This window comes from Sus scrofa, chromosome 5 (assembly GCF_000003025.6).
Source record: "Sus scrofa isolate TJ Tabasco breed Duroc chromosome 5, Sscrofa11.1, whole genome shotgun sequence".
In the NCBI taxonomy this organism is placed as follows: Eukaryota; Metazoa; Chordata; class Mammalia; order Artiodactyla; family Suidae; genus Sus; species Sus scrofa.
This window is the reverse complement of record NC_010447.5, coordinates 42,026,200-42,053,760: the sequence shown is the minus strand read 5'-3', so window position 1 is coordinate 42,053,760 and position 27,561 is coordinate 42,026,200. Positions and strand designations below refer to the sequence as shown.

The following is a 27,561-nucleotide window of genomic DNA, read 5'->3' as shown; positions in this document are numbered from 1 at the left end:
GCCACGAAGGGAACTCCATAAGATGGCTCTTAAAGTTTCTGCTTGAAAGAGGTGCACATCATGCCACACACATTTTGCAAACCCAGTCAGATGGCCACTCTGGGCATCCACAGTCTTGCAGAGAGAGGCACTGCAAGCCATGCAGCCAGGCCTGGCACAGTGGGGCAGGGATGTTTAATCATTGCATGGTGAAGTGCAAGGAACCCTTTTGAACAATGATACAGTCCACTTGGGTGGAAGCTTGAGACTTGCTGTAAATAAATGCTCATCTGTTTGTGTGGAGAAGCCTGGATGTGGCTGTCTTCTGTGGCAGAGATAACCCTCCGTATTCATCACACCATTGTATTTTCTCCCTGGGTCTATAGGAGGAGAGCTTTTCTCCACCCCTTTGCGTCTGTGTGGGTCCAGGAGACTGTTCATGCCCGCTGGATTATGGGGAGAAGTGATGTGTGGCATATCCAGACCTAGCTCCCATACGTCTGGCAAAATCCACCCTGTCTCTTATCATTGTTAGGGTCATCAACAAAGGAGCCTGTCTCTCCAAGTCAATGCTCAGAGATGTATCCAGAAGAACCACCTGCCCAGAAACATCTACTCTGTCCTGAGTTAGAACAAATGAACTTTTGTTGTGTTGAGACACTTGAGATTTTGTGGTTTCATGTTTCTGTTACCCTATCCTGACCAATATAACCTTGTTTTCTGGTTTATTTAATGATGCTTTTTTTTTTTTTTTTTTTTTTTTTGGTCTTTTTGCCTTTTCTAGGGCCGCTCCCGCGGCATATGGAGGTTCCCAGGCTAGGGGTCGAATCAGAGCCTACGCCAGAGCCACAACAATGTGGGATCCAAGCCGCGTCTGCGACCTACACCACAGCTCACGGCAATGCCGGAGCAAGGCCAGGGATCGAACCCACAACCTCATGTTTCCTAGTCAGATTCGTTAACCACTGCGCCATGATGGGAACTCCTAATGATGCATCTTTACTAGAGAAATGTACTTTTTTTTTTTAAACTGCTGTGCCTGCAACGTGTGGAAGTTCCTGGGCTAGGGATTGAATCAGAGCTGCAGCTGAGGCCTACACCACAGTCACAGTAACACTGGATCCAAGCCGAATCTGCAACCTATGCTGCGGCTTGCGGCTTGCGGCAACTCTGGATCCTTAACACACACGAGTGAGGCCTGGGTTGAACCTGCATCCTCATGGATACTATGAGGTTGTTAACCTGCTCAGCCTCAATGGGAACTCTTGAATGTATGTTTTGTAGTGAAGTGACCAAATAAAACATAACTCCCCACAAATTATTCAATGTACGTGTATATTTCTAGTTAGAAATACAAATATGTCACCAAATACTTGATTTTAAAATTTTATTTAATTTTAATGAATTTATGGCCATGTGTAGCTAGTGGCTATCTTATTGGACCACACAGACTTGACAGTAGGAAGCTTTTTGGCCATGTGATGTGTTGTAAATCTTTCCAGTATCTTAGCCATTCAAACATAAAAATGGACATGCTATCTAAATTAGACACTTTCTGGATGACAAAGAGCCATAAAAATGAACAGCAGAAAATATCTACATCTTGGAGGTTCCCTGGCGGCTAGCAGGTTAAGGATCTAGTGTTGTCACTTCTGTGGCTCGAGTCCTTACTATGGCGCAGGTTTTATCCTCAGCCTGGGAACTTTCGTGTGTCTTGCGTGTGGCCAAAAAAAGAAAGAAAGAAAATAGCTACATCTTTATATACTGTTTCAACGATGATGGTTGTGACATTGGGGTACTAGTCAGAGTTTTTTACTAGTACGCATTGACATGAGGGTCCATGTTAATAGCTTCCAAATATAAAGTGCAGAAGAACAAACTGTGGAACGGACATTTTTTTGCCAAAGTATAGGTGTGGTCTTTAAGGACACAAAATAAATGTAAAATGTACAAGACTTCACATTCGCTTCTGAGTTTCTTCATTGTGAAGCATGTGAGGTGTGTTAGAGTTGATAACTTTTCAGATGCTGTGCTTTTGCTTTAATCTTGTGATTACATTTGCAGTGGTACTCGCCATCCTGGGAACAATTTACAGGTGTTATAAAAGACTGCCTGTGTTTGTCTACATTTAAAGAACTCTTTCAAAGAAGGGGCTGAGTCATGTAATGAAAAGAATGTTGGATTCAGAGCAAAGCATCTAAATATTGCTGTTGTCCACTCTCAATAACTGGCTACATGAATTTGGGCAGGTTATTAAAATTCTCTGGGTCTCAGTTTTTTCCACAGTGAACTTAGGAGTTTGGACTACATACCAACTTTTAAAACTCTATGGTTGAACACCCCTCTCTTTCAGTCCTTTTTTTTTAACTCCTTTAACCATGTGTGGTTCACACATGGAAAAGGAGTTATTAGAGTGAGCCCACCCATGTCAACATGACTTAACTCTTTGTTCCAGGAAATTCTTGCCCAGACAGATTAGACACTAAATTAATAAATAACTTCACTGTTTGCTTTGTAGAAAATTCTTGCAAATCAATTTACCAGGACAAACAGTTTGCTCATCTGGGCAAACAGCTCTCTTATTAGAATAATGTATCATTCACCTGGGCAAACAACTTGACAAGTCCATGGAAGAATGACATTATGCCTTGTGCTCTTGAAAGTGAATCCACTGTGAATTCTATCTTATCTTATTATCTAACTGGGGGAAATAGTATGTGGGTCTAGCATATATTTCCTATGTGGCATGAGACTCTTTATAGTTCATATATGGATGAGGCTAATTATAACAAGATCAGTGAAGTCATAACCATTGAGTTAATATAACAGAGTGGGTGAGCAAAATCAATTTTCTGTGTCACACATAATTTTCAACTTTAGGTAAACAATCACTTGTCTATAATATACATTCTAAGAAATTGTTTTCTATAACAAGCATACATAACTCTTAAAATTATAGCTTAAAGCCTTTGTAGTTTGAAATTGCAGATCACAGAGGTTCCTAACATTACCCATCCAACACTAAGAGCTACTTCCTAGTTTAACAAGAGACAGAGCATGTGCAAATTTAAACTTAAAGCAGAAATTTGTGCCTGTTGCTTAACAGTTCTTTGTTTAGGGTGCTCTTAAGAAAGTACTTTGAGGAGTTTTGTCGTGGTTCAGTGGTTAACGAATCTGACTAGCATCCATGAGGACGCAGGTTCGCAGGTTCGATCCCTGGCCTCCCTCAGTGGGTTAAGAATCTGGTGTTTCTGTGAGCTGTGGTTCAGGTCGAAGATGCGGCTTGGATCCTGCATTGCTGTGGTTGTGGTGTAGACTGGCAGCTATAGCTTTGATTTGACCCCTAGCCTGGGAACCTCCATATGCCTTTGAATTAACCTGTATCAGTGTTATTTTTCTTGGAGTTTCATCACCCATTAGTTCTCTTGTTAATTTTAACTATAGGCTGAATTAAACTATTTCCAAGTTTATGGGTTTTTTTTTTTTTTTCCTTCATGAAACCTGATAGGAAAAGCTTTGTTTTTAGATTCACAGTCTCACCTCAGGAAGTTCAATCACAGATCTGAGAGCAGCTTTTTGAGGATACGAAGTTAGAACTTAGACTGTACCCTGCGAAAGAGTCCCGTGACATTCACATCAATTGCTTTGACTTGGCTATTTTGATGTGGGAGCATTTGATATAGCCTGAAAAAGACACTGATTTTTCAGTTAAAAGAAGTTCCCAAGTAATGTGCAAAGCCTCACCTTCTGAGCCTACCTCCATTGTTGACCAGTCTGTTGTATTCTTTTTCCTTCCTCCCCTACTTGCTCCCCTGCTCCCTGCCCCTGCCTTATTGATGTTGGACATTGTGGCTGGTCAGAGCTATGGTGAAGCATAAAATTAAAGGGAAGTGTGAAATGGGTTGAGGGTTAAGTAACATCTGGCAGGCCAATTACATATAACCAGACATTAAAAGTTACTTTCCTGGAGTTCCCGTCGTGGCGCAGTGGTTAATGAATCCGACTAGGAACCATGAGGTTGCGGGTTCGGTCCCTGCCCTTGCTCAGTGGGTCGACGATCCGGCGTTGCCGTGAGCTGTGGTGCAGGTTGCAGACGCGGCTCGGATCCTGCGTTGCTGTGGCTGTGGCGTAGGCCAGTGGCTACAGCTCCGATTCGACCCCTAGCCTGGGAACCTCCATATGCCGCGGGAGTGGCCCAAGAAATAGCAACAACAACAACAACAAAAAAAACAAAAGACAAAAAAAAAAAAAAGTTACTTTCCTCATCTCAAGAAAAGCCATCTAAGAAGTTCCCATTGTGGCTCAGTGGTAATGAGCCCAACTAGCATCCGTGAGGATGCGGGTTTGGTCCCTGGCCTTGCTCATTGGGTTAAAGGATCCTGCATTGCCATAGCTGTGGTGTAGGCTGACAGCTGTAGCTCTGATTCAACCCCTAGCAAGGGAACTTCCATATGCTAAAATGTGGCCCTAAAGAGCAAAAAAGAAAAAAAAAAAAGAAAAGCCATCTATCATTCAAAGCAAAGTATCTTCAGGAGTTCCCTGGCAGCCCAGTGGTTGAAGATATAATGCTGTCACTGCTGTGGCTTGGGTTTGATCCCATGCTATGGGTGTGGCCAAAAACTACAACAACAGCAACAAAGCAAAACATCTTTCCAAAATTTCACTTATATCTTTGATGTCTGCACCTTAAATGCTGTGTCTCTTATTTCTTCCTAAAAGTTAAAGGCGTTGATGGGAGTTGGGGTTGGGGTGGAAATGTTTGAGACTGTGGAAGAAAAATTCATATTAACATTGATTTGAAGAAAAGAATATGCTTATGGCTATCAAATTACTACAGTCAGGCCCACAAGAAAACCTTTAATGTTTTCTTATTGACAAAGGAATTTAAGCACATTACCAAGTATATTACATATAGAGGCCTGAAGACAGCTTTCTTGATGGCCAATTGGTATGTATACCTTCAAAATTAATGACCATGTTTCCCAAGAGATAGGATTAACCTGAGGAAGTCTGGACGTCTCAAAGTAACTTGCTCTTAACTAATTAGGACACTTTTATGATGACGAGATACAGATCAGCCATAAATAAGGCAGGAAAGAGCCTTCACCAGCATGAGTTAGGATTTATAGTCTTAGCATCTTCAAGTCCCAGGTATTGCAACTAGCCTCCACCTTTATCATCTGGCTGTGAATGACCCTCTAAGACAAATCTCTGAGTGACAAGCAGTCATTGGGTTTTTTGTTTTTTTTTTTCTTTATTGAGGTATAGTTGATTTACAGTGTTGTGTTAATTTCTGCTGTACGGCAAAATGATTCAGTTATACATATATACACAATCTTTTCTGTATTTTTTCCATTATGGCTTTTTTGGGGGGCTGCACCTGTGGCATGTGGAAATTCCCAGACTGGTGATCAAACCCCAGACACAGGAGTGACTTGAGCTGCTGCAGTGACAACACCAGATCCTTAACCTGCTGTGCCACAAGGGAATTCCCATTATGGTTTAACATAGGACATTGAATATAGTTCTCTGTACTATATAGTGGGGTCTTGTTTATCCCCTTCATGTAGCTTATATCTGCTAACCCTAACCTCCCACCCTATCTCTTCCCCAGACCCCTCCCCCTTGGTACCACAAGTCTCTTTTCCTTGTCCACAAGTCTGTTTCTGTTTCATAGGTTCATTTGCATCATATTTTAGATTCCACATAAGTGATTTCATATAGTATTTGTCTTACTCTTTCTGACTTACTTCTCTAGTATGATAATCTCTAGGTCCATCCATGTTGCTGAAAATGGCATTATTTCATTAGTTTTAATGGCTGAGTAGTGTTCCATTGTGTATATATACCACATCTTCTTTATCTATTTTTCTGTCAAGAGACATTTGGGTTGTTTCCATATCTTGGCTATTGTGAATGGTGCTGCAGTGAACATAGGGGTGCATGTATCTTTTTGAATTATAGTTTTATCTGGATATAAGCCCAGGAGTGGGATTGCTGGCTCATATGGTAACTCTATCCTTAGTTTTCTGAGAAACCTCCATGCTGTTTTCCATAGTGACTGCACCAATTTACATTCCCACCAACAGTGAAGGAGGATTCCCTTTTCTCCATACCCTCTCTAGTATTTGTTATTTGTAGACTTTTTAATGATGGCCATTCTGACAAGTGTGAGGTGGTAAAAGAATGAAATAATGCCACCTCATTGTGGTTTTGATTTGCATTTCTCTCATAATGATGTTGAACATCTTTTCATGTGCCAATATGTCTTCTTTGTATGTCTTCTTTGGAGAATATCTATTTAGGTTTTCTGCCCATTTTTCAATTGGGTGGTTATTTTTCTGTTGTTGCATTGTAAAGTTGTCTATATATTTTTTGTTTTTTGTTTTGTTTTGTTTTGTTTGTCTTTTTGCCTTTTCTAGGGCCACTTCCCGTGGCATATGGAGGTTCCCAGTCTAGGGGTCCAATCAGAGCTGTAGCCGCCGGCCTATGCCAGAACCACAGGAATGTGGGATCCGAGCCATGTCTGCAACCTACACCATAGCTCACGGCAACACTGCATCCTTAACCCACTGAGCAAGGCCAGGGATCGAACCCGCAACCTCATGGGTCCTAGACAGATTCGTTAACCACTGCGCCACGATGGGAACTCCATAAGTTGTTTATATATTTTTTGCAATTAAGCCTTTGTTGATTGAACGTTTGCAAATATTTTCTCCCGTTCTGTATGTTGTCTTTTCATTTTACTTATGGTTTCCTTTTCTGTAAAAATCTTTTAAGTTTGATTAGGTTCCATTTATTTATCTTTGTTTTTATTTCTATTGCCTTGGGAGATTGACCTAAGAAAACATTGGTGCAAGTGGCATTTCATTCTTTTTTGATAGGGTTGTTTGTTTTTTTGGTAGTGAGCTGCAGGTGGTGTTTATATATTTTGGAAATTAATCCTGTACCAGTCACTTCATTTGCAAATATTTTCTTCCATTCTGTGGGTTGTCTTTTCATTTTGTTTAGGGTTTCCTTTGCTGTGCAGAAACTTTTAAGTTTAATTAGGTCCCATTTGTTTATTTTTGTTTTTATTGTCATTACTCTAGGAGACGGATCTGAGAAGATATTGCTGTGGTTTATGTCAGAGAGTGTTTGGCCTATGTTTTCCTCTAAGAGTTTTATAGTACCTGGTCCTATGTTTAAGTCTTTAATCCATATTTAGTTTATTTTTGTGTATGGTGTTAGGGGGTGTTCTAATTTCATTCTTTAACATGTAGCTGTCCAGTTTTCCCAGCACCACTTTGTCATAGATTATTTGACCATAGGTGTGTGGATTTAATTCTGGGCTTTCTATCCTGTTTCACTGATCTATCTTTCTGTTTTTGTGTCAGTACCATACTGTTTTGATGACTGTAGCTTTGTAGTATAATCTGAAGTCAGGGAGCCTGATTCCTTCAGCTTTGTTTTTCTTTCTCCGGATTGCTTTGGCTAATTTTTAAAAATGTAAGTGGGGTATCACATTGCTTAATGTGAAGATAACACATTCAAGCATGTTTCATTCACTTTGGTAACCAACAAAAAGTAAGTGCTCACATACAGAGAGCAAAGGAAACAACATATCCAAGAAATGCTTTTCTTTTCTTGGTTAGAAATAAAAGTCCCTTGATCTGTTTTCTCAGATCCTATCACATCTAAGTTTTAAGAAAGTTCAGGTCATATCGATAACTTCTGGTCAATACTACTTTTTGCAAGATCAGAAATGTTCCCTCATGGATTTCCTGCTGTGGCCCAACGGAATTGGTGGAGTCTCTGCAGTGCTGCGACGCAGGTTTGATCCCAGGCACAGTGGGTTAGGGATCTGGGGTTGCTGCAGCTGTGGCATAAGTCACAGCTGTTGGCTCGGATCTGGAACTCCATATGCTATGGGGTGGCCAAAAGGGAAAAAAAAAGAAGAAATCTTCCCTCCTTACATTCTTCTTCAGGTTTCAAAAAAACCCTACCATATTTATTCTCCTGGAATAGTGTGAAATAACCCTTTTCCTGAATGAAAACCTCCTTTATACAGTTCTTTTTCTGAAACAAATCTTTCCCTTTCTGCCCCTGAACTGGAATAATTTCCTCTGGGGGATCCCTCTTATCTAGGGGATTGTAGTGAGGTCACTGCCTGAGCTGATTCCAGTTCATTTTCTTGAGCGGAATTGGATGAATGGCTTTACAAGTTGTCTTTTAAAGAGATAGACTTTCGTATAAATAAAACCACCAGATTTCTTTATACAGTATCATGAGGTCTTGACATTCCAGAGATTTGGTACCTAAATACATAGTTACTCAGTGAATGTTTATTGAAGGGAAGGATGGTGGAAAGAAAGAAAAAGAAGGGAGGGAAAGTTAGCAAAAACATTTTTTTTTACCTTGATTTTTAATTGGGAAAAAGAATATGAAATTTATTAGTGTTATACTTTCAGATCAAGAATATAATTTATGATAACTTAAGAAGTAATTGCCAGGAGTTCCTATTGTGGCTCAGCAGGTTAAGAACCCAACTAGTATCTATGAGGATGTGGGTTCGATTCCTGTCCTTGTTCAGTGGGTTAAGGATCTGGCTTCACTGAAAACTGGGGCATGGGTTGCAGATGCAGCTCAGATCCAGTGTTGCTGTGGCTTCAGCATAGGCCTTAACTGCCATTGGACCCCTAGCCTGGGAACTTCTATATGCCGCAGGTGTGGCCCTAAAAAAAAAAAAAAAGTGATTGCCTTTTGTCTACATTTTAATGCAAAGACACTCATTGGGTAAGATTCAGAAAAATAAAGTATCTATATTTTATATGTATTTTTTATACATATTTTGTTCAAAAAACAGAATCTGTTAAAAAAAATTAAAGAATTTCTGGTTATAATCCACAAGTGTGTATTTCAGTTTTGCTTCAGGATAGACACATTCTGCTTAGCAATCCATGTATTCTTCCTGATGCTGATTTTAATGTCTCTGTAATTTGCTTGGTGGCTGTTCTATTAAGAGCTTAGCTTCTAACATCCAAAGGAGGCTGAATGAACCATCAGATATAAGATTGAGCAAAAACAACAATTAGAAGACAGTGGTTGTCCCATACTTTTTATCCCAAGATTTCTTATGGTATGTCTCACTCTACCATCAAAAAGAAAAACTAGGAACCCCAGCAGGGCTAAGGGAGAGGGAACATGGGTGGCTGCCAGCCTGGGTAAATGGAACCCTTTTAGCTGAGCCAAGTTCACAAGAGTAGAAGACCAGGTCCCAGTTTGAGGCCCGAACCCTGATAAGTAACAACAAGTATTAAGGACTTCAAGGGGCCCAGTAGGGAAAGAATTTGAGGTCCTGATTTTTATCTTGGTTTTTAATTGGGAAAAAGAATGTGAAATTTATTAGTGTTATGCTTGCAGACCCAGAATATAATTTGTGATGACTTAAGAGTTGTGGGGGTGTGGTACAATGGGTAATTTTTTTCTTTTTCTGCTTTTTGGGTGTTACCTATATTTTCTATAGTAATTACATATATTACTTAACATAAAGAAAAAACACTAGGCTTTATGTTTTCACTAACTAAATTTCAAAATCAGTATGGTTTCTGTCTTTTTTTTGAAAGTAGGGTGTTTTCATAGATTGTCATCAGTCTACTTTAGAATTTACATCCAGTTGACCCAGTTATTTCAAGGTGTAACAATGAATAAGGTTTTGTTGATACGAGTTACCCCTTCTTTCTCTGCAATGTCTAATGGACATCAATGGGGCATTATGGGATAACCTAGAAACAGGCACAGTTATGTCAATATGATTTATGGCTAACTTGGCACTTGACATTAGCGGTAAAGGAGGAGCAATTCATTAAATGGTGCTGGGGAAATTGATTATTCATATAGAAAATAATTAAAATAGATCTGGACTTCATTCCATATACAAATGTCAATTTCAGGTGGATTAAGGGACTTTAAATGTGAAAGGCAGGAGTTCCCATAGTGGCTCAGTGGAAACAAAGCTGACTAGTATCAGGATGCATGTTTGATCCCTGGCCTTGCTCAGTGGGTTAAGGATCCAGCGTTGCTGTGAGCTGTGGTGTAGGTTGCAGAAAAGGCTTGGATCTGGTGTTGCTATGGCTGTAGCATAGGCCGGTGGCTATAGCTCCAACTCACCTCTGATTCCACCTCTAGCCTGGAAACCTCCATATGCTGCAGGCGAGGCCCTAAAAAGAAAAAAAAAGTGAAAGGCAAAAGTTGGAAACTTGTGGGAGAAAATAGAGCACAACTTTATGACCTTGGAGAAGGGAAGGACATTAAATGAGATGCAAAAAGTGCTAGCCAGAAAGCAGGGGGTTGGTCATTGAACTACCTTAAAATCAAGGACCTTACTTCATCAAAGGACATCACTAAAAGAGTTGGGAGGGAGGAAAGCAGGAACTGTGAGGAAGTATTTGACATACATGTAACTGAGAAATAATAAGGAAACAGAAAACCATCCTTCAGACAATGAGACCCCACTTTGTTGAAAGACACTGTAAAATGAATGAAAAATCAAGCCATAAATACTAGAGGCAGATATTTGCCATGCATGTAGCTGACAAATTAATAAATGGGGGAAAAGCATTCTGTAGAAAAATGAAAAAAGCTTTGAAGTTACACAGAAGTAGCAATATGAATGATCAATAAAAATATTAAAGTGCTTAGCTTCATTAGTAATCAGGAAAATGCAAATGAAAACCACCAGATGTTATTATTTCACGCTCCCCAGAGTGGGAAAAACTTTGAAAAGTCACCAGTGAGGTTTGTGCAATGACAGGACCTCTTGGGTACTGCTGGTGGCAGTATGAATCAGACCAGCCACTTTGGAGACCTCTGCAGTCTTGTCAGGAAGAGTTGAAGCTGTGTGTGATCTAGAACCCAGCTGTTCAGCTCCTGGCCCAACACCCTGAAGCAGTGTTTTTCAGCTCTGCCTTACATTAGAATCTCAAAACGAGCCTGTCTGAAATACACAGGCTGTGCCTTGCCCCAAACCCGTGGTTACCAAATTGTGTGCCAAGGGGTCCCCAGAGCACCTCGCAAAACCCACAGAGAACAGTGGTGTATTTTTCCCTGTTCCAGGGAACAATGACACTTGACATCTACTGGACACAGTTCAGTGCACAGTTTCCTTCTTAGACTTGCTCCATTATTTTCTATTATGCAGTATTTTGCAAAGCTAGATTTTCAGTGGTTGCTCTGGTAAAAGGCAGATACCACAGGAAGAGCAGTGTAGAAGAGAACATGAAAACGGCAGGGTCCAATTTGAGTCCAGAGTCTGAGGAGTTGCACAGTGCCCAACAGGGGTACACAGCCCATTTGAAGTAATTGTTATTTAAGAATGTAAAATATCTTTTCTTTCAATTTATGTGCATTCGTTTTTTTCAGTCTTAAAAAATTGGGGCTTATATATTGTGTTTTTCTTCTAATATTTTTCTAGTAATTTATTATTTACACAGTTTTAGTAAAGCATAATTATTTCCTCACAACAAATTTACATATTTGAAGTGTACAATTTGATGAGTTTTGACATATGCATACATTGTGAAATCATCACCACAACCAAGATAATGAACATATCCATCAGTTCCTAAAATAATCCTCCCTTTTCCCACTCTATGCTTCTTCCTCAAGCTCCCTACCCACACACACACCCACACCCACACTCCCCCCCCACACACACACTCCCTCTCCAGCGCAACCACTCATCTCCTTCCTGTCACTGTAGATAAGTGCATTTACTAGAATTTCATATAAATAGAATCTTACAGTATGTACTCTTGTTTTGTTTGACTTCTTTTGCTCAGTGTAATTATTTTACAATTCAGCCATGTGGTTGATTCCTTTTTATTTCTAAGTAGTATTCCATTGTATGGATACACCACAATTTGTTTATCCATTCACCTGTTTCAGTTGTTTTTGGTTTTTTACAAATAAAGCTCTGGACATTTGTGTAAAAATCTATATGGAATGAAATGACTGGGTCATGCGGTAGATGTGTGCTTATAGTAACTCATTTCTATTGTATTTTGCAAAAGCAATAGTCCATCAAGGATTAGAAATAAAACTATTCCTTCACCAAATGTATTTTTTTTTTTTTGGTCTTTTTGCCTTTTCTAGGGCAGCTTCCCGCAGTATATGGAGGTTCCCAGGCTAGGGGTCTAGTCGGAGCTGTAGCTGCTGGCTTACGCCACAGCCACAGCAACTCGGGATCCGAGCCGCATCTGCAACCTACACCACAGCTCATGGCAATGCCGGATCCTTAACCCACTGAGCAAGGCCAGGGATCAAACCCGCAACCTCATGCTTCCTAGTTGGATTCATTAACCAGAGTCAAGACAGGAACTCCAACACCAAATGTATTTTGAGAAGTACCAGCCAGGGAGATGTGTGCAGGATTGTTCATTGCTACATTGTTAGTAATAGCAAAAAACTGGATGCAATCCAATCATCTACTGTTAGGAGAATAGATTATTAAGAGGAGGCATATATATATGTGTGTGTATATATATACACACATATATATATATATTTAGAAGACTACTTTATAACAGTGAAGATGAAGCATACCTCCGCTAATCAAAATGGATAAATTGTAGGAATTTGGGCTGAGTTTAAAAAGCAAATTGTAAAAGAAAGCTTGTGGAATGACTCCATGATACGAATTTTAAAAACAAACTATTAAGTAAAGTATTACTTACAAATACAAACATATGTGGTAAACTAGAAAGAAAAGCAAGAAAATGGTAAGTATACAATTTAGTCTAGTGCTTATCTGGGGAGGGGTTAGGGTGCCATGAGGGAGATAGGACCAAGAAAGGGTAGACAGAAGTTTTTGAGGCTAAAGGGTCATGGTATATTTCTTAAACTACAGAAATTCATTTTTATGGAGTTTTTTTTTGGCTGTGCCCACAGCATACAAAATTTCCCAGGCCAGGGATCAAACCCAAGTCATAGCAGTTACACTGGATCCTTAGCTCACTGTGCCACCAGGGAACTCCTCGATGTTATTATTATTATTATTTTTTTAACTTTTAGGGCCGCAGCCACGGCATATGGAGGTTCCCAGGTGAGGGGTCCAATCAGAGCTGCAGCTGCTGGCCTGTACCACAGCCACAGCAATGCCAGATCCGAGCCACGTCTACAACCTACACCGAAGCTCACCGCAACACCAGATCCTTAGCCCACTGAGTGAGGCCAGGGATCGAACCCGAAACCTATGGTTCCTAGTCGGATTCATTTCCGCTGTGCCACAACAGGAACTCCTTGATGTTATTTTTTGTGCTTGTATTTTGCTGAAACTTTTATTTGTGTTAGTGTGTAACAACAAAATTTAGAAAAATCTCTGAGCAGTTGAAAAAATGTTTTAAGCAAGACAGAAGGTACCAATTTCAAACCATCAAGGATAGAAAAAAATCCAAGCATTAAATAAATATGTATTTGTTTGATAGGCTATGAGAAAATTTGGAAAAATCATGGGCATTAAACCAAGCTGTCATAGAATATTTAGTTAAAAAGCATAAAAAATATGGTATGTTATTTATTAGAATGATCCCTTGTAATGTGATTAAACCAGTTAAGGATCTGTGATAGATGTCTTAAAAAAAAAAAAAACAACCCAATGGTCAGTCTCATTAAGTTAAAGATACATTTTTTTAAAATTTTTATGACAGATGAAAATGGTTTACAGAATGCAAAATGAGAATCCAAAATTGGTAATCAAATATCATATATGTTTCCCAGATGGATAGAATGTATAATTGAGTAGGAGGTGGGCTAAAAGCCAGAAAATATGGGGGTAGTTAAGAAAGACTCGAAAACTCTTCCCAAAAGAAGATAAAATGGAATTCTTGGACAAAATAAAACCTTAAGGTCTATGCTTTGAGAAATTTCCTTTTTTTTTTTTTTTTTTTTAACATTTTTAATGGCTTAATACGAACAAAACTACACCAGAGTTCCCTTTCTGGTAAGACATGTGTAGGGAGCTGATCTCCACAGAGAGGTGAACAGCCTGCTGAGTCTTGCACAGGTGCAAGGAAGCCACAGCCTGCTAGTGTTGGAGCCAAGACTTCAGGGGCGAGAAGAGAGAGTGGGGATTGACATTAATAAACATTTACTGTGTCTGAGGCATTTTGCTGTGGATTTTATTTATACCGCTTATCGGATATGCTCACCTTGTAGACCTAGTGTTTTCTTACCTTTAAGGTAGAGGATGTCACTCTCATTTTCCACATGAGATAACTGAGACATGGAAATTCAAAACTTTGTCAAAGATTTCAGAGACGGCAGATTTAAACCCAAATACATTTGATTCCGAAGCATGTCTTTTTCCTACAATTAATAGCCAATGATCACTGTAAACTTAACTATGTTTGTACCAAGAACTGTTCCAAGTGATACGGAGAGTTTCTGTAAGCCTCACGACAATACTGTAAAATCTCCTGCATCCCCCCCGCTCCAGCCCACGTCTTTAACCTCTTTTACCTCTTATGAGTACGTGTGCCTTTCAAGGATCAGGCTTAATTCTTTCAGGAAACCTTGGGGCTCCTAAAAAGGTTTGATCCATCTGAGTCATGGAAACGGATTTCTCCCAGCTGTGTACTTTGTGGTTGTCTCACCTACAGCGATTGATTCCTTCTTTTCTTTTTTTACAACCACACCTGCGGCATATGGAAGTTCCTGGGCTATCAGTCAAATTGGAGCTACAGCTGAGGTCCACGCCATAGCTACCGTGACACTGGATCTAAGCCATATCTGTGACTGTATCCTTAACCCACTGAGTGAGGCCATGGATTGAACCTGCATCCTCACAAAGACAATGTCGGGTTCTTAACCCTCTGAGCCACAATGGGAACTCCAATCTCTTCTTTTTTAATTGGACCATATCCTCTAGGTACTTTGCTGCTGGAATAAAGTAGTTTAGGAAATCTTTCTTAGCCAATTCTAATAAATTTAGCTAGTTTATTCATATATTTGTGTGTGCTTTTTAAGTTCCTTTAGGCTCATTGTTTTCCACAGAAAAAGAATGAATCCTTAGAAGTAGACCTCTTAAACTCTCTCAAACTCCATTCTCAAACAGGGACTTTCCTTAAGACTTAATTTAAAATAAATGGGGGTTTCCGTCATGGCTTAGTGGTTAACAAACCGGACTAGTAACCATGAGGGTATAGGTTGGCCTCTCCAGTTAAGGATCTGGCATTACCTGAGCTGTGTTATAGGTTGCAGACGTAGCTGGGATCGCGTGTTGCTGTGGCTGTGGCATAGACCAGCAGCTACAGCTCCAACTCGATCCCTAGCCTGGGAACCTCTATATGCCACAGGTGCGGCCCTAAAAATACAGAAGACAAAATAAATAAATAAATAAAATGGTAATTAAGCATCCTTTAAAACATTTAATGGGATTATAATTTATATTCTTTCTACTCCAAAAGTTTTTGAGGTAGTTTAGAATATAAGAAACCAGTACAATGGGATAAGTACAATAAAAACTCAAAACAGTGTAAATAAGAGATCATTCTACCAGAAACTTAAGGTATTTTAGTTTATTACTACAGAGCATTTAATGCTGAATTTCTTGGCAATTGAGGCAACAGAGAAATACAAGTGGTCAAATAATTTTTATTATATGTTCAGAGAAGGTAAAGTGGTTCACCGGGGAGGATGCATTTCAGTGACAGTCCAGTTGACAACCCTTTCCATCCTTCGAGTTAGATCTTGACTAAATATCTGGAGCACTCAGATCTTAGTGCCATAGACTTGAAGGAACTGCCACTTGTAAGTCTTTAAAGAGGCACAGTGGCTGGGCTGTAATTCTTGCTCAGCAGCACTTCAGCGTAGATCAGCTCCTCTGGGGAAAGGCCAGTTTCTGGCTCCCTCCCTCCTTTGTTTGGGTCTCTGCTCAAAGGTCATGCCCTTCTCTGGCCATCCTCTCTAAAGGAGGCTCCCTCTCCACACTTGCTTTACTCAATATCCTTGCACCGTCCGACGTGGTAGCACTAGCCATATATATGACAGTTAACTTTGATTAGATTACATTAAATTTAAAACTCAGTTCTTGGATCATATAGCCACACTTCAAGAGCTCATTAGCCACACATGGACAGTGTTTACAGTATTAGTCAACACATATCATTGTAGAAAGTTCTATCAGACAGTGCTGTTTTATGCTCTTACTCTGGATTTCATTTTCTTTTTTTTTTTTTTTTTTTGTCTTTTGTCCTTTTTCAGGGCCGTACTTGCGGCATATGGAGGTTCCCAGGCTAGAGGTCTAATTGGAGCTGTTGCTGCCTGCCTACACCACAGCCACAGCAATGTCAGATCTGAGCCGCATCTGCAACCTATACCACGGCTCACAGCAACGCCAGATCCTTAACCCACTGCGTGAGGCCAGGGATTGAACCGAAACCTCATGGTTCCTAGTCAGATTTGTTTCCGCTGCCCACGACGGGAACTACTGGATTTCATTTTCTTTTAGAACTTTTCCAACATTATGCCACATACTTACTGATTTATGTTTCACTAGAATGTTTCCAATAGAAGAGATTTTTTTTCTAGAATATTGCTGAATTCTCTGCCTAAAGCTGTGCCTGTTATAGTTCTCTGTAAATACTTGTTGAGTGAATGAACAAACAAATGAATAAATTTTGGTATTTCAAATAAAAATGTTTTGTTTAATGTCCTTGGGGGATGCAGTATACTGTACTATCACAATTTTTAAGATAAAAGAATGAAAATTCTGTAATTAAGGATACCTATTTTAAAGATAATATGATGTTACTAAATATCCTAGCTAAACTTTTGTTTTTCATATTGTGAAGGATAATAAGTATAAAAATTCCACTTAACAGTTAACATATTGTCCTGAACACGAAGGTAAAAAATACCAATTTTGTTTGGATTAAGAAGTCACGTGAGGAGAATGAAATAGCAAGATACTTACATAGCTAATTGGACTTACACTGGCGTGAGATTGAAAGCAACCATGATACATTAATATGGAATATATTAAAGGTGATACTGTGCAATTATAGCTATATACATGATGAGAAATCATAATGCATTCTAAAACTGTAGAGAAATGTCAATTTACCTCAGTTAACTTCACATAAAATTTATCCATGAAATGATTGCAATGCCTAAAAGGAATTTGCTTTCTGAACAAAATATAACTAGAAGCATGACTGCCCTAGGTTTGCCTATAAATAGACATGAAAGCTAGTTTTGTGATTTCTGCCAAGCGTGCAGCTTCAATAGCCTTGAAAAAGGTTGTTTCTCTTCTCTTGGGTCTGGCTTTGTCAGGAGATACTTGGAATGGTGATGGAGGAGGGAGGTACCTGGCAGAGCCAGACAGGCCTGGTAGGCAAATCAGCTTCAATTAGCCAGACGATAGATGTCACTTGGCTATCATGCCTAATTCCAGTTACTGACAATTAGGAACTGGGTAAAGTAGGGGTGTTTTCTCTTTAGCCTTTCTTTCTAAAATGCAGGTTATTTTCTGAGTAACCTGCATTTTCTGTTAGTTCTCAGAAGATTTTCAAGTGCAGATCATCCGGCATCTGTAGCTTATGCCAGAGTGGTATTATTTTTCTATTTCAAGTAAAAAAAAAAAAAAAAAAAAAAAAAAAACCAAAATCTTGACGCAAGTTCACCCAAAGACATTTACCAAGGGCGGTGGGGGGGGGCCTTTTTTGTTTGTTTTTAAATTGGGTCCAGGGAAGGGCCAAGTTCTTTATAAAAATAATGGCTAGCTTTGGAAATCCCTGTGTTTGGTTAAGTTTTCTGAGCTGCAATAAATATGAATTAAAGATTCATCAAAGGTTTGTATTTTCAATTTCAGTTTTTGCCTCTGCTTTGAAGATGTATTCTGTGTATATGTCTGACATTTTTTAATTTCCTTTGGAGCTGGATTCAGAGAACAATTCTTAAAACTTTATATCAAGGGTAGAGAGATAAATTTACTTGCTGTTAAGACCTTAGGGGTTGTTTTAGCTGCCAAGAGAGCATTGCTTATATGCTGAGAATAATGTGAGAACTGTAGATGCCTCTGGTATTGATTTTACTCAGGCTGAGTTAAGAAAATGGCCACATGGAAGTTTTCTGTTTACAGAGAAGTAGGAAAGTAGTTATGAAAAAGAAGATAGCTGTGATGCTTGACACAAATTTATGCTAATTTAAAATTTTACTGTTGTTTATGTATAAAGTCAGGATTTATCTGCCAGGGTAAGGGTCTGCTGAAGATGTCACCAGGTCACCATGGGGAGATATGCTGCTAGATGTCTCCCGTCCAAAGGCTTTTTAATGGATAATGAATTCAGAATTTACCTCATAGAATCTGATCATTACCTATGGAAAAACTAGGTAAACATTACCTCATAAGATAATTTTTCATCTATTCATAAGTCACTGTGCATATTTTAGATTTTTTGTATTATTATATAGAAATTTGGCTACTCAAGAATTTCTTCCTAAGACTGCACAAGCCAAACAACAAGAGTATCCTACGCTGTGCATAGAAACATCGATACTAGAATATTGCTTTCTCAGAAACATCTTTTGATTTTGATCCATGTAGCAATTCTAAGATAGTTTCTTTGACATGGGTTTGTACCCACGGCCTATGGACGTGTCCGGGCCAGGGATGGAATGTGAGCCTCATCTGTGACCTATGACACAGCTGTGGCAATGCTGGATCCTTAACCCACTGGGCCAGGAATTGACCCAGCAATGCCACAGAGACGAGTTGGATCATTAGCTCATTTCACCACAGTGGGAATTCCAGTTATTATTTGAAAAATTTTCTCTTTCTATAGTTAGTACAATATAAAGAATACCAGATTGTCTTTAAAAATCACTAAATCAGGAGTTCCTGTTGTGGCTCAGTAGTTAATGAATCCGACTAGGAACCATGAGGTTGTGGGTTTGATCCCTGGCCTCGCTCGCTCAGTGGGTTAAGGATCCGGCGTTGTTGTGAGCTGTGGTGTAGGTCGAAGACTCGGCTCGAATCCCGTATTGCTGTGGCTGTGGTGTAGGCTGACAGCTGCAGCTCTGATTAGACCCCTAGCCTGGGAACCTCCACATGCCGAGGATGTGGCCCTAAAAAGACAAAAGACAAAAAAAAAAAAAAAAAAAAAAATCACTAAATGTTTCCTCCTAACTTTGTGAAGTCCCTAATAATGATTAACACAAACCTCTTCTGCCTTCAGGTTTATAACCAATGTGAAACAGTTTCACAGGTTAATTCCAGCCTTATTCCTATATGGACTGTACATAGTCCAAAAGCATCATTTTATGACATTTAAGATTTCAAAATATGTATCACAAGTTGTATCATAAATTCTTCTCATTGAATAGTAACCCTTTGATGTTCGAGTACATATGTTCTTTATAACATACATACCAGCATTTTATCAGGTGTATCAAATTCTTGAGGGTAACGACTACACTTATTTAACTTTTTATTTTGAAATGACTCTAGGCATAGAAACAAATTGCAAAAATACTGCACTGAATTTCATGTGCTCTTTACACAGCTTCATGAAATGTTAACCCTTACATAACCATAGTACAATTCTGGAAACCAGAAACTGACATTACTACAATACTGTTATCCAATGTAAAGAAGGTATTCCTGTTTTGCCAGTTGTCCTTCTGATGTTTTTTCTCCAGGTCCAGGATCCAATCTAGGATCCCACACTACATTTAATTGTCATGTTTCCTTTGTCTCATCCAGTCTAGAGAAGTCTTTATTTTTCCTGACCTTAATACTTTTGAGGAGTTCTGGCCAATAATTTTGTAGAATGTTTCCCTTTGAGTTTGTTTGATGTTTTCTTATGGTAAGAACTGGCTTATGTATCTTTGATAGGAAAACCACAGAAGTGACACTGGCCCCATCAGTGTGTTATATCAGAGCATACGTGATGTCGATGAGTCCTGTTGCAGCTAAGCTAACTTTTGGTCATTTAGTTAAGATCTACCAGGTTCTCCACTGCAAAGTTACTATTTTTCCTATTGGAATAAATGATATCTTGGGAGGAGATGCTTTAAGACTAGGCAGATATCCTGTTCCTCATCAAACGTTTCACTTTTTACTTTATATTCCATTGATAATCTTTACCTCCAGCAGTCATTACTTGGTGTTTGCCAAATAATATGCTCATGCCAAGGAATGCTGATATATTTTATTTCCATGAGAATTAAGTTATTAGAACTCTGCTGTAAAGAAGAGCTGTTCCTTCTTCCCTTATTTATTCAGTTATTATAGCAATGTGGACTCATGAGTATTTATCTTATTCTATAGATTATAATTCATTGCTATAACTATTCTGTTAACCCAGACTATCCCAGATTTGGCCATTGGAAGCCCCTTCAGGCAGGCTTTTGTGTCCTTTGACATATGCACATCATTTTTAAAAAAATTTTTTATTACTCAATGAATTTGTTACATTTATAGTTGTACAATGATCATCACAATCCAATTTTATGAGATTTCCATCCCACAACCCAAGTGCATCCCCCCACCCCCCAAACTGTCTCCTTTGGAAACCATAAGTTTTTCAAAGCCTATGAGTCAGTATCTGTTCTGCAAAAAAGTTCATTCTGTCCTTTTTTCAGATTCCACATGTAAGTGAAAGCATTTAATGTTGGTGTCTCATTGTCTGACTGGCTTCACTTAGCATGATAATTTCTAGGTCCATCCATGTTGCTAAAAATGCTGATATTTCAATGATTTCAATGATTTTAATGGCTCAGTAATATTCCGTTGTGTATTCCGCTGTGACATCTTCTTCATCCACGGCTCTGTCGATGGACATTTAGGTTGTTTCCATGTCTTGGCTATTGAAAAGAGTGCTGCAATGAACATCGGAGTACATGTGTCTTTGTGAGTCATGGTTTTCTCTGGATAGATGCCCAGGAGTGGGATTGCTGGATCAAATGGTAGTTCTATTTTGAGTTTTCTGAGGAATCTCCATACTGTTTTCCACAGTGGCTGTACCAATTTACAATCCCACCAACAGTGTAATAGGGTTCCTTTATCTCCACACCCTCTCCAGCACTTACTGTTTGTAGACTTTTGGATGATGTCCATTCTGGCTGGTGTGAGGTTGTACCTCATAGTGGTTTTGATTTGCATTTCTCTAATAAGGAGTGATGTTGAACATCTTTTCATGTGTTTTTTGGCCATCCGTATGTATTCTTTGGAGAACTGTCTGTTTAGATCTTCTGCCCATTTTTTGATGGGGTTGTTTGGTTTTTTGGTGTTGAGCTGCAGAAGGTGTTTGTAAATTTTGGAGATTAATCCCTTGTCAGTAGATCCATTTGCAAATATTTTCTCCCATTCTGTGGGTTGTCTTTTTGTTTTGTTTAGGGTTTCCTTTGCTGTGCAGAAACTTTTAAGTTTGATTAAGTCCTATTTGTTTATTTTTGTTTTTACTGTCATTACTCGAAGAGGTGGATCTGAGAAGATGTTGTGGTTTAAATCAGAGAGTGTTTGGCCTATGTTTTCCTCTAAGAGTTTTATAGTATCTGGTCTTATAGCTAGATCTTTAATCCATTTTGAGTTGATTTTTGTGTATGGTATTAGGGGGTGTTCTAATTTCATTCTTTTCCGTGTGGCTGTCCAGTTTTCCCAGCACCACTTATTGAACAGGCTGTCTTTTCTTATGCACATCATTTTTAAAAAGCATTTTGTTACTGGAGTTCCCATTGTGGCTCGGTGGTTAACGAACCCCACTAGCATCCATGAGGACACAGTTTTGATCCCTGGCCTCACTCAGTGGGTTAAGGATCTGGTGTTGCCATGAGCTATGGTGTAGGTCGAAAAAGTGGCTTGGATCCTGCATTGCTGTGGCTGTGGCATAGGCCAGCAGCTACAGCTTAAATTGGTCCCCTAGCCTGGGGACCTCCCTATGCCGTGAGTGCGGCCCTCAAAAGACAAAAACAAAACAAAAGACAGCATTTTGTTACTTACTCTTTGGCAGCACAAGATGCACCAAGTTTGTTTTGCTTCAGCCAGACTCTCAGTCATTTCTCCAAAGAATCCTAGTTCTTTTCATTGAAGATTGATATTTAAAACAAAATATGGCTATAGGGTTTACTGCCAGAGCTGGGAAATCTGTACATCACACACATAAACAGTTTACTCTCTCCATCTATTGACCTGTCTATTAAACTATTAAAGACTATCCTGGTACTTTTTAAAAATTAGAGTTGATTTACAATGTTGTGCCAATTTCTGCTGTACAGCAAAGTGACTCATACATATATATACATACACATTATTTTTCCCATATTATCTTCCATCATGTTCTATCCCAAGGAATTGGATATAGTTCCCTGTGCTGCACAGTAGGATCCCATTGCTTATCTATTCCAAATGTAAGAGTTTGCATTTACTACCCCAAACTCCTAGTCCATCCCGCTCCCTTCTCCCTCCCCATTGGCAACCACAAGTCTGTTCTCTATGTCTGATTTTTCTAATTACAACCCAGTACGGCTGGTTTCCTTCTAGACTTTTCCCTTTCCTTATTTGTAACTCCCTTCTCCAACAGGGAGAAACCTGGCTTTCATCATCCTTGATATATTTACTCATTTACTGTGATCCCGCAATCCCTGTGAGAAACAAATTTACAAACTAGACTATAGTGTTTGGATACAATTCTTTTTGTCTTTAGCTTAACCGTGTAGATAGCAAAAATACCGATTCCAAAATTACTCAGATCTTTTCTTCTTGATCCCTTTCGATGTGGTCATGTTGTTTATTTGTGGTACATCTAGGTTCATTTGTTACTGTTTGTGTCCTGCGCGAGTCCCTGGACACTTATAGGTTGATTTTAATTATTATTTGTTTAGGAGGTATGTGAAACTGCTCTAGTTCTAAGAGTCAAAACGATATGAAGTGATTCCTATGAATGTGATCCCTTGTATCATATTTCATGCCCTCATTCTTTCAATTCCGTTCCCACTCATCCCCTGTAACTTCCCAGTTTCATGAATTTTTGGTTTATTCTTCTGTATCTCTCTCTCTTTTTTGGCCGGGGGTGGGGGGCAGGGGCTGTGCCCATGGCACATGGAAGTTCCTGGGCCAGGAATGGAATCCGAGCCACAGCAGTGACAACGTTGAATCCTTAACCCACTAACCCCCCAGAGAACTCCTTCTGTATTTCTTTCTGCACAGATGTGTTTTCTTATATATTAACTGCATTTGAATGTCTTTTTGTGGTACCAGACAGTTTGAATGCTGTTTGGTGATTTTTCTCTCTTAAGGGTACTGTTTGTAGCTGGTATATTCTTACCACTAATGTACTACTAGAAAGCTAATGAAACTATTATTTTCTTTGCTGAAAATTATTTTGGGGATTTTTTTTTTCCTAGAGTGAAAATGAGAACATGAATTTTGATGGGCTCATTACCACTGAATTGTCTTATTCCTTAATAGGATTTGTCTAAAAAATGGTAACATAAAATAAGCAGCCATGTTTTTCAAGATTTAATGTGTTATATATATCTATCTTAGCAACATATTAAAAAATTTTCTTTCTTCTTATTTATTGAATCTGAATTATTTCAAGTGTCAATGAGAGCTGCTAGCCTGTTACATGAACTCTGATGTGTTGCTTCTGGAAGTCTTGCAGAATAGCTTGTCTTATCCCCAAGGCAAAACAAATCATGTTCCTGAGTCTGTTGAAGAGTGCTGTGCTGCATTTCAGTGTTCCCTCTTTTTCTTTTCTAATCCTCTGCAGGCATTCGGGCAGTCCTTTTCCATCCACCGGAAAGTTGCTGAGGATGGAGAGACTCGGGAGGAAACGCTTCTGCAGGAGTCAGCCTCGAAGGAAGCTTACTATCTGGGGAAGATCTTGGAGATGCAGAACGAGCTGAAGCAGAGCCGGGCTGTGGTCACTAACGTGCAGGCAGAAAATGAGAGGCTCACAGCTGTCGTGCAGGATCTGAAGGAGGTAAACAAACAACAAACCTATTCCCTGTGTGAGAAAAATAAGACAAAGTGCTTTCTGAGAGAGAGGAGTAAAACTTTTTCTCTAATTGGAGGAGCTCTGTTGAATAAGAAGCACCTAATACTGATGCTAGCAAATTTTCCGATTTTTTAGTAAAATAATCAGCTTGCCCTTTTCTATCTTTTATTGTTTGTTAAGAATAAGAGTCTTTGGAGTTCCCGTTGTGGTGCAGTGGTTAACGAATCTGACTAGGGGCCACGAGGTTTCGGGTTCGATCCCTGCCCTTGCTCAGTGGGTTGGGGACCCGGCGTTGCCGTGACCTGTGGTGTAGGTCACAGACGCAGCTCAGATTCCGCGTTGCTGTTGCATAGGCTGGCATAGGCTGGTGGCTACAGCTCCGATTAGACCCCTAGCCTGGGAACCTTCATATGCCACGGGAAGCGGCCCTAGAAAAGGCAAAAAGACCAAAAAAAAAAAAAAAAAAAGAGTAAGAGTCTTTATTGAGTACTTGGGAACTGGCCTTGCTCTTTCTCTACAGGTGTTTAACAAATAGTGCCCTTCAAACTTCTTCCCCTTTACCTGTTTCAATATGGTTGTTGCACTGTGTCAGCACTAATTTAGAGTGACAGTGGTGTCAGCACGGAGCCCTCTTCATGGGAGCCCTGGGAGGTGCTCTAAGGGGTCTCAGACTCTGGCGATGCAGAACCATAAACTGTTTGTCTAGTTGTTAACAAGCAGCCATTGTAGCTGATGTGAATCTGGTCAGGAGCCTTCCTCAGTTCCTGCCTCCCCTGAACTCGCTTGCTCTTCCCCTTCACCTCTGCAGGCAGCAGCATCTCATGCCAGCTCAGTTCTGAGTGGCAGAGTCATTCTGTCTCAGGGGGTGGAGTGACGATGGGAACAGAAATAGCCAAAAGCAGCTTCATCCAACAGACCCTTTTAAACAGCATTTTTGTAAACTTCATATTAAATCATTCACTCCATTGTTACAGAAATATTTATGTGTTTATTTTTAAATGTTCTTTTAAAAAAACTTTTTTAAAATTAAAAAAAAATTTTGGCCATGGGTGCAGCAGCTTCATGTGGGATCTCAGTTCCCAGACCAGGAATTGAACTTGGCTGCAGCGATGAAAGTGCTAACTACTAGATCAGCAGAGAAATCCCTGTTCCCTCCGTTTTTTTGTTTGTTTGCTTTGTTTTATTTTATGGCTGCACCTATGGCATATGAAAGTTCTCGGGGCCAGGGATGGAATCTGAGCCACAGCTGCACCCTACAGCAGCTGCAGCAACGCCAGATCCTTAATCCACTGCACCAGGCTGGGGATCAAACCCACACATGCAACAACTTGAGCCGCTACTGTCAGATTCTTAGCGCACTTGCGCTACAGAGGGAACTCCTTAATTGGGTTGTTTGTTTTGTTGAGTTGTATGAGTCGTTTGTATATTTTGGAGATTAAGCCTTTGTCGATCACATCACTTGCAAATACTTTCTCCTATTCAAAAAAAAAAGAAAAAAAAGAGAGAGAGAGAGAATGAAGATATGTTAGGAATGAACAGAGGCAGCAAAAGAAAAAAAATATTGAGAGGCCCTATATTCAGATCAGTTCTCAAAATTTAATGAGCATCAGAATCACCTAGAGAACTCACTAAAACACACACTAGTCTTGGGCTCCACTCCTTGAAATCTGATTCAGTGTTCTAGGTGGAACCCAAGAATTTGCATTTCTGTGAAGTTCACTGCAGGTAAAGACCACACTTCAAGAATCACTAATTTAGATTGTTTGCATGGCTCAAAGCTGAGCATGGAAGTATCTTAAGACATAACTTGGGGAATTGGTGAATGATCACTTGGTTAGACTAGAAATCTTTTGATTTCCATGCATTTTCAATAGTTGGTTTGCAGTAATTGAATAGCTTATCGAATTAAATTTATGTCTTTTTTAATCTAAAATAGCTCAAGGCAATTTAGCCATTCAGGTTTGTCAGTAACTAATAGAAGACAAACAAACAGGTGGTCAGGTTTCTGGTCTTCTAAGTGTGCCAACAATATATCTGTCAATATTCTTCCTGATGGGTTGAAAGTTAATAGTATTACTACACCCCAGAGCCCTGCTGATTTTCATGCAGGCCTTATGTTTTAATGTCACTAATAAAGTTATTATTAGCATGTAGGGCTGAGTGCATTTGTAAAAGGATACGAGGAATAAATTCTATTTCTTGGTAAATTGACTCAGACTTTTGATGGCTGGTGTTAAGTTAAAATCCCAGATTTGTTTTTATTGTAGGCTAAGTATTATTTATTGTTTTGTACTCTAGGTGTTGATTGGTGCATAGTGATTGGAAGAGAGATCATGAAACAAAAAATTATGACCAGGTGGACCATGAGAAATAGACAAAGATAACCAGTGTAAAATGTAGTAAATCACCAGCTTGACTGATGCTATGTGAATTTAATAACTTAATTAATGGTATTATTTTTATTTACTGAAAGGACTCACCTCTTATTTTAGTAGGATCATTGGTACTAGCAACGATGCCTGTATATGGTGTGTGTGTTATGGAAGCTTTACACTCATATTTGCACATGTGTGTGTGTGTGGGTGTGGGTGTAATTCCATAGCCAGATTCTTTCCCATATATGGCATGTATAGGATAGCAGTGGAAAAAAATGGGAACATTTCTGATTTAGATATTAGAAAATCAATATTCTAGTCTCAGCTCTGTTAAGTTTTAGGATTATATTCATGGTATTTGTTAATGATTATTTTAGTATCTAGTAAATGCATAATAAACATAAACTCTTATCATTAACAACTTTATGCATCCTCCATAAAAATATAATTTTTCTTCTTTTGCTTTTTAGGACTGCACCTGCAGCTTACAGAAGTTCCCCAGGCTAGGGGTCCAATTGGAGCTGCAGCTGCTGACCTACACCACAGCCACAGCAATGCCAGATCTGAGCCGCGTCTGTGACTTAGGCCATAGCTCATGGCAACACCAGATCCTTAACCCACTGAGCGAGGCCAGGGCTCCATTCCACATCCTCGTGGATACCAGTTGGGTTTGTTGCTGCTGAGCCACGATGGGAACTCCCATAAAAATATTGTTGCAGATATCATTTACTATGTATATCCATGTTATTAGGTTAAAGAAACTTAAATAAGTAAAAATCTCTTTGAATTTATTACCTTGAAAATTGTTTCTGTCAAGATATCAATCTGATGGTAGGAATTACAGTGTGTTTTTATTACTGTTTTGATTATTAAAAACTAACACTATGTTTAACTGTAAAATCTAATTTAGATTTTTTATATAATTCTCATTTTAACATTTTAATCAGCCTTATTGTATAGGTGTCTTTAGCAGTAAATAACTTAATTTTTTTTTCTGCATGTGGATGTTCTGAGCTACAGCTGCAATGTACACCACAGCAGCAACAATGCCGGATCCTTAATCCTCTGAGTGAAGCCAAGGATTGAGCCTGAATCCTCACAGATGCTATGTTGGGTTCTTAACCTGCTGAGCCACAATGGGAGCTCCCTAAATAATTTGTTTAAGTACAGGGAGTATAAAGAAAAAGTGTCACCCAAAGAACCAAATCAGAGTTAATCTTTTTTCTTTC

The 27,561-nt window shown here is 39.3% G+C and overlaps 1 protein-coding gene across 12 annotated transcripts in view; it reads left to right on the top strand.

Moving 5' to 3' along the window:
- BICD1 (BICD cargo adaptor 1) overlaps window positions 1-27,561 on the top strand; it is a 246,058-nt gene that overhangs the window by 89,908 nt on the left and 128,589 nt on the right. For all 12 annotated transcript variants that reach the window (XM_003481668.4, XM_021092081.1, XM_021092079.1 and 9 more), the window contains exon 2: window positions 23,730-23,942. In XM_003481668.4, coding sequence (XP_003481716.1) covers window positions 23,730-23,942 — 213 coding nt within the window. The remainder of the gene's footprint in view (window positions 1-23,729; window positions 23,943-27,561) is intronic.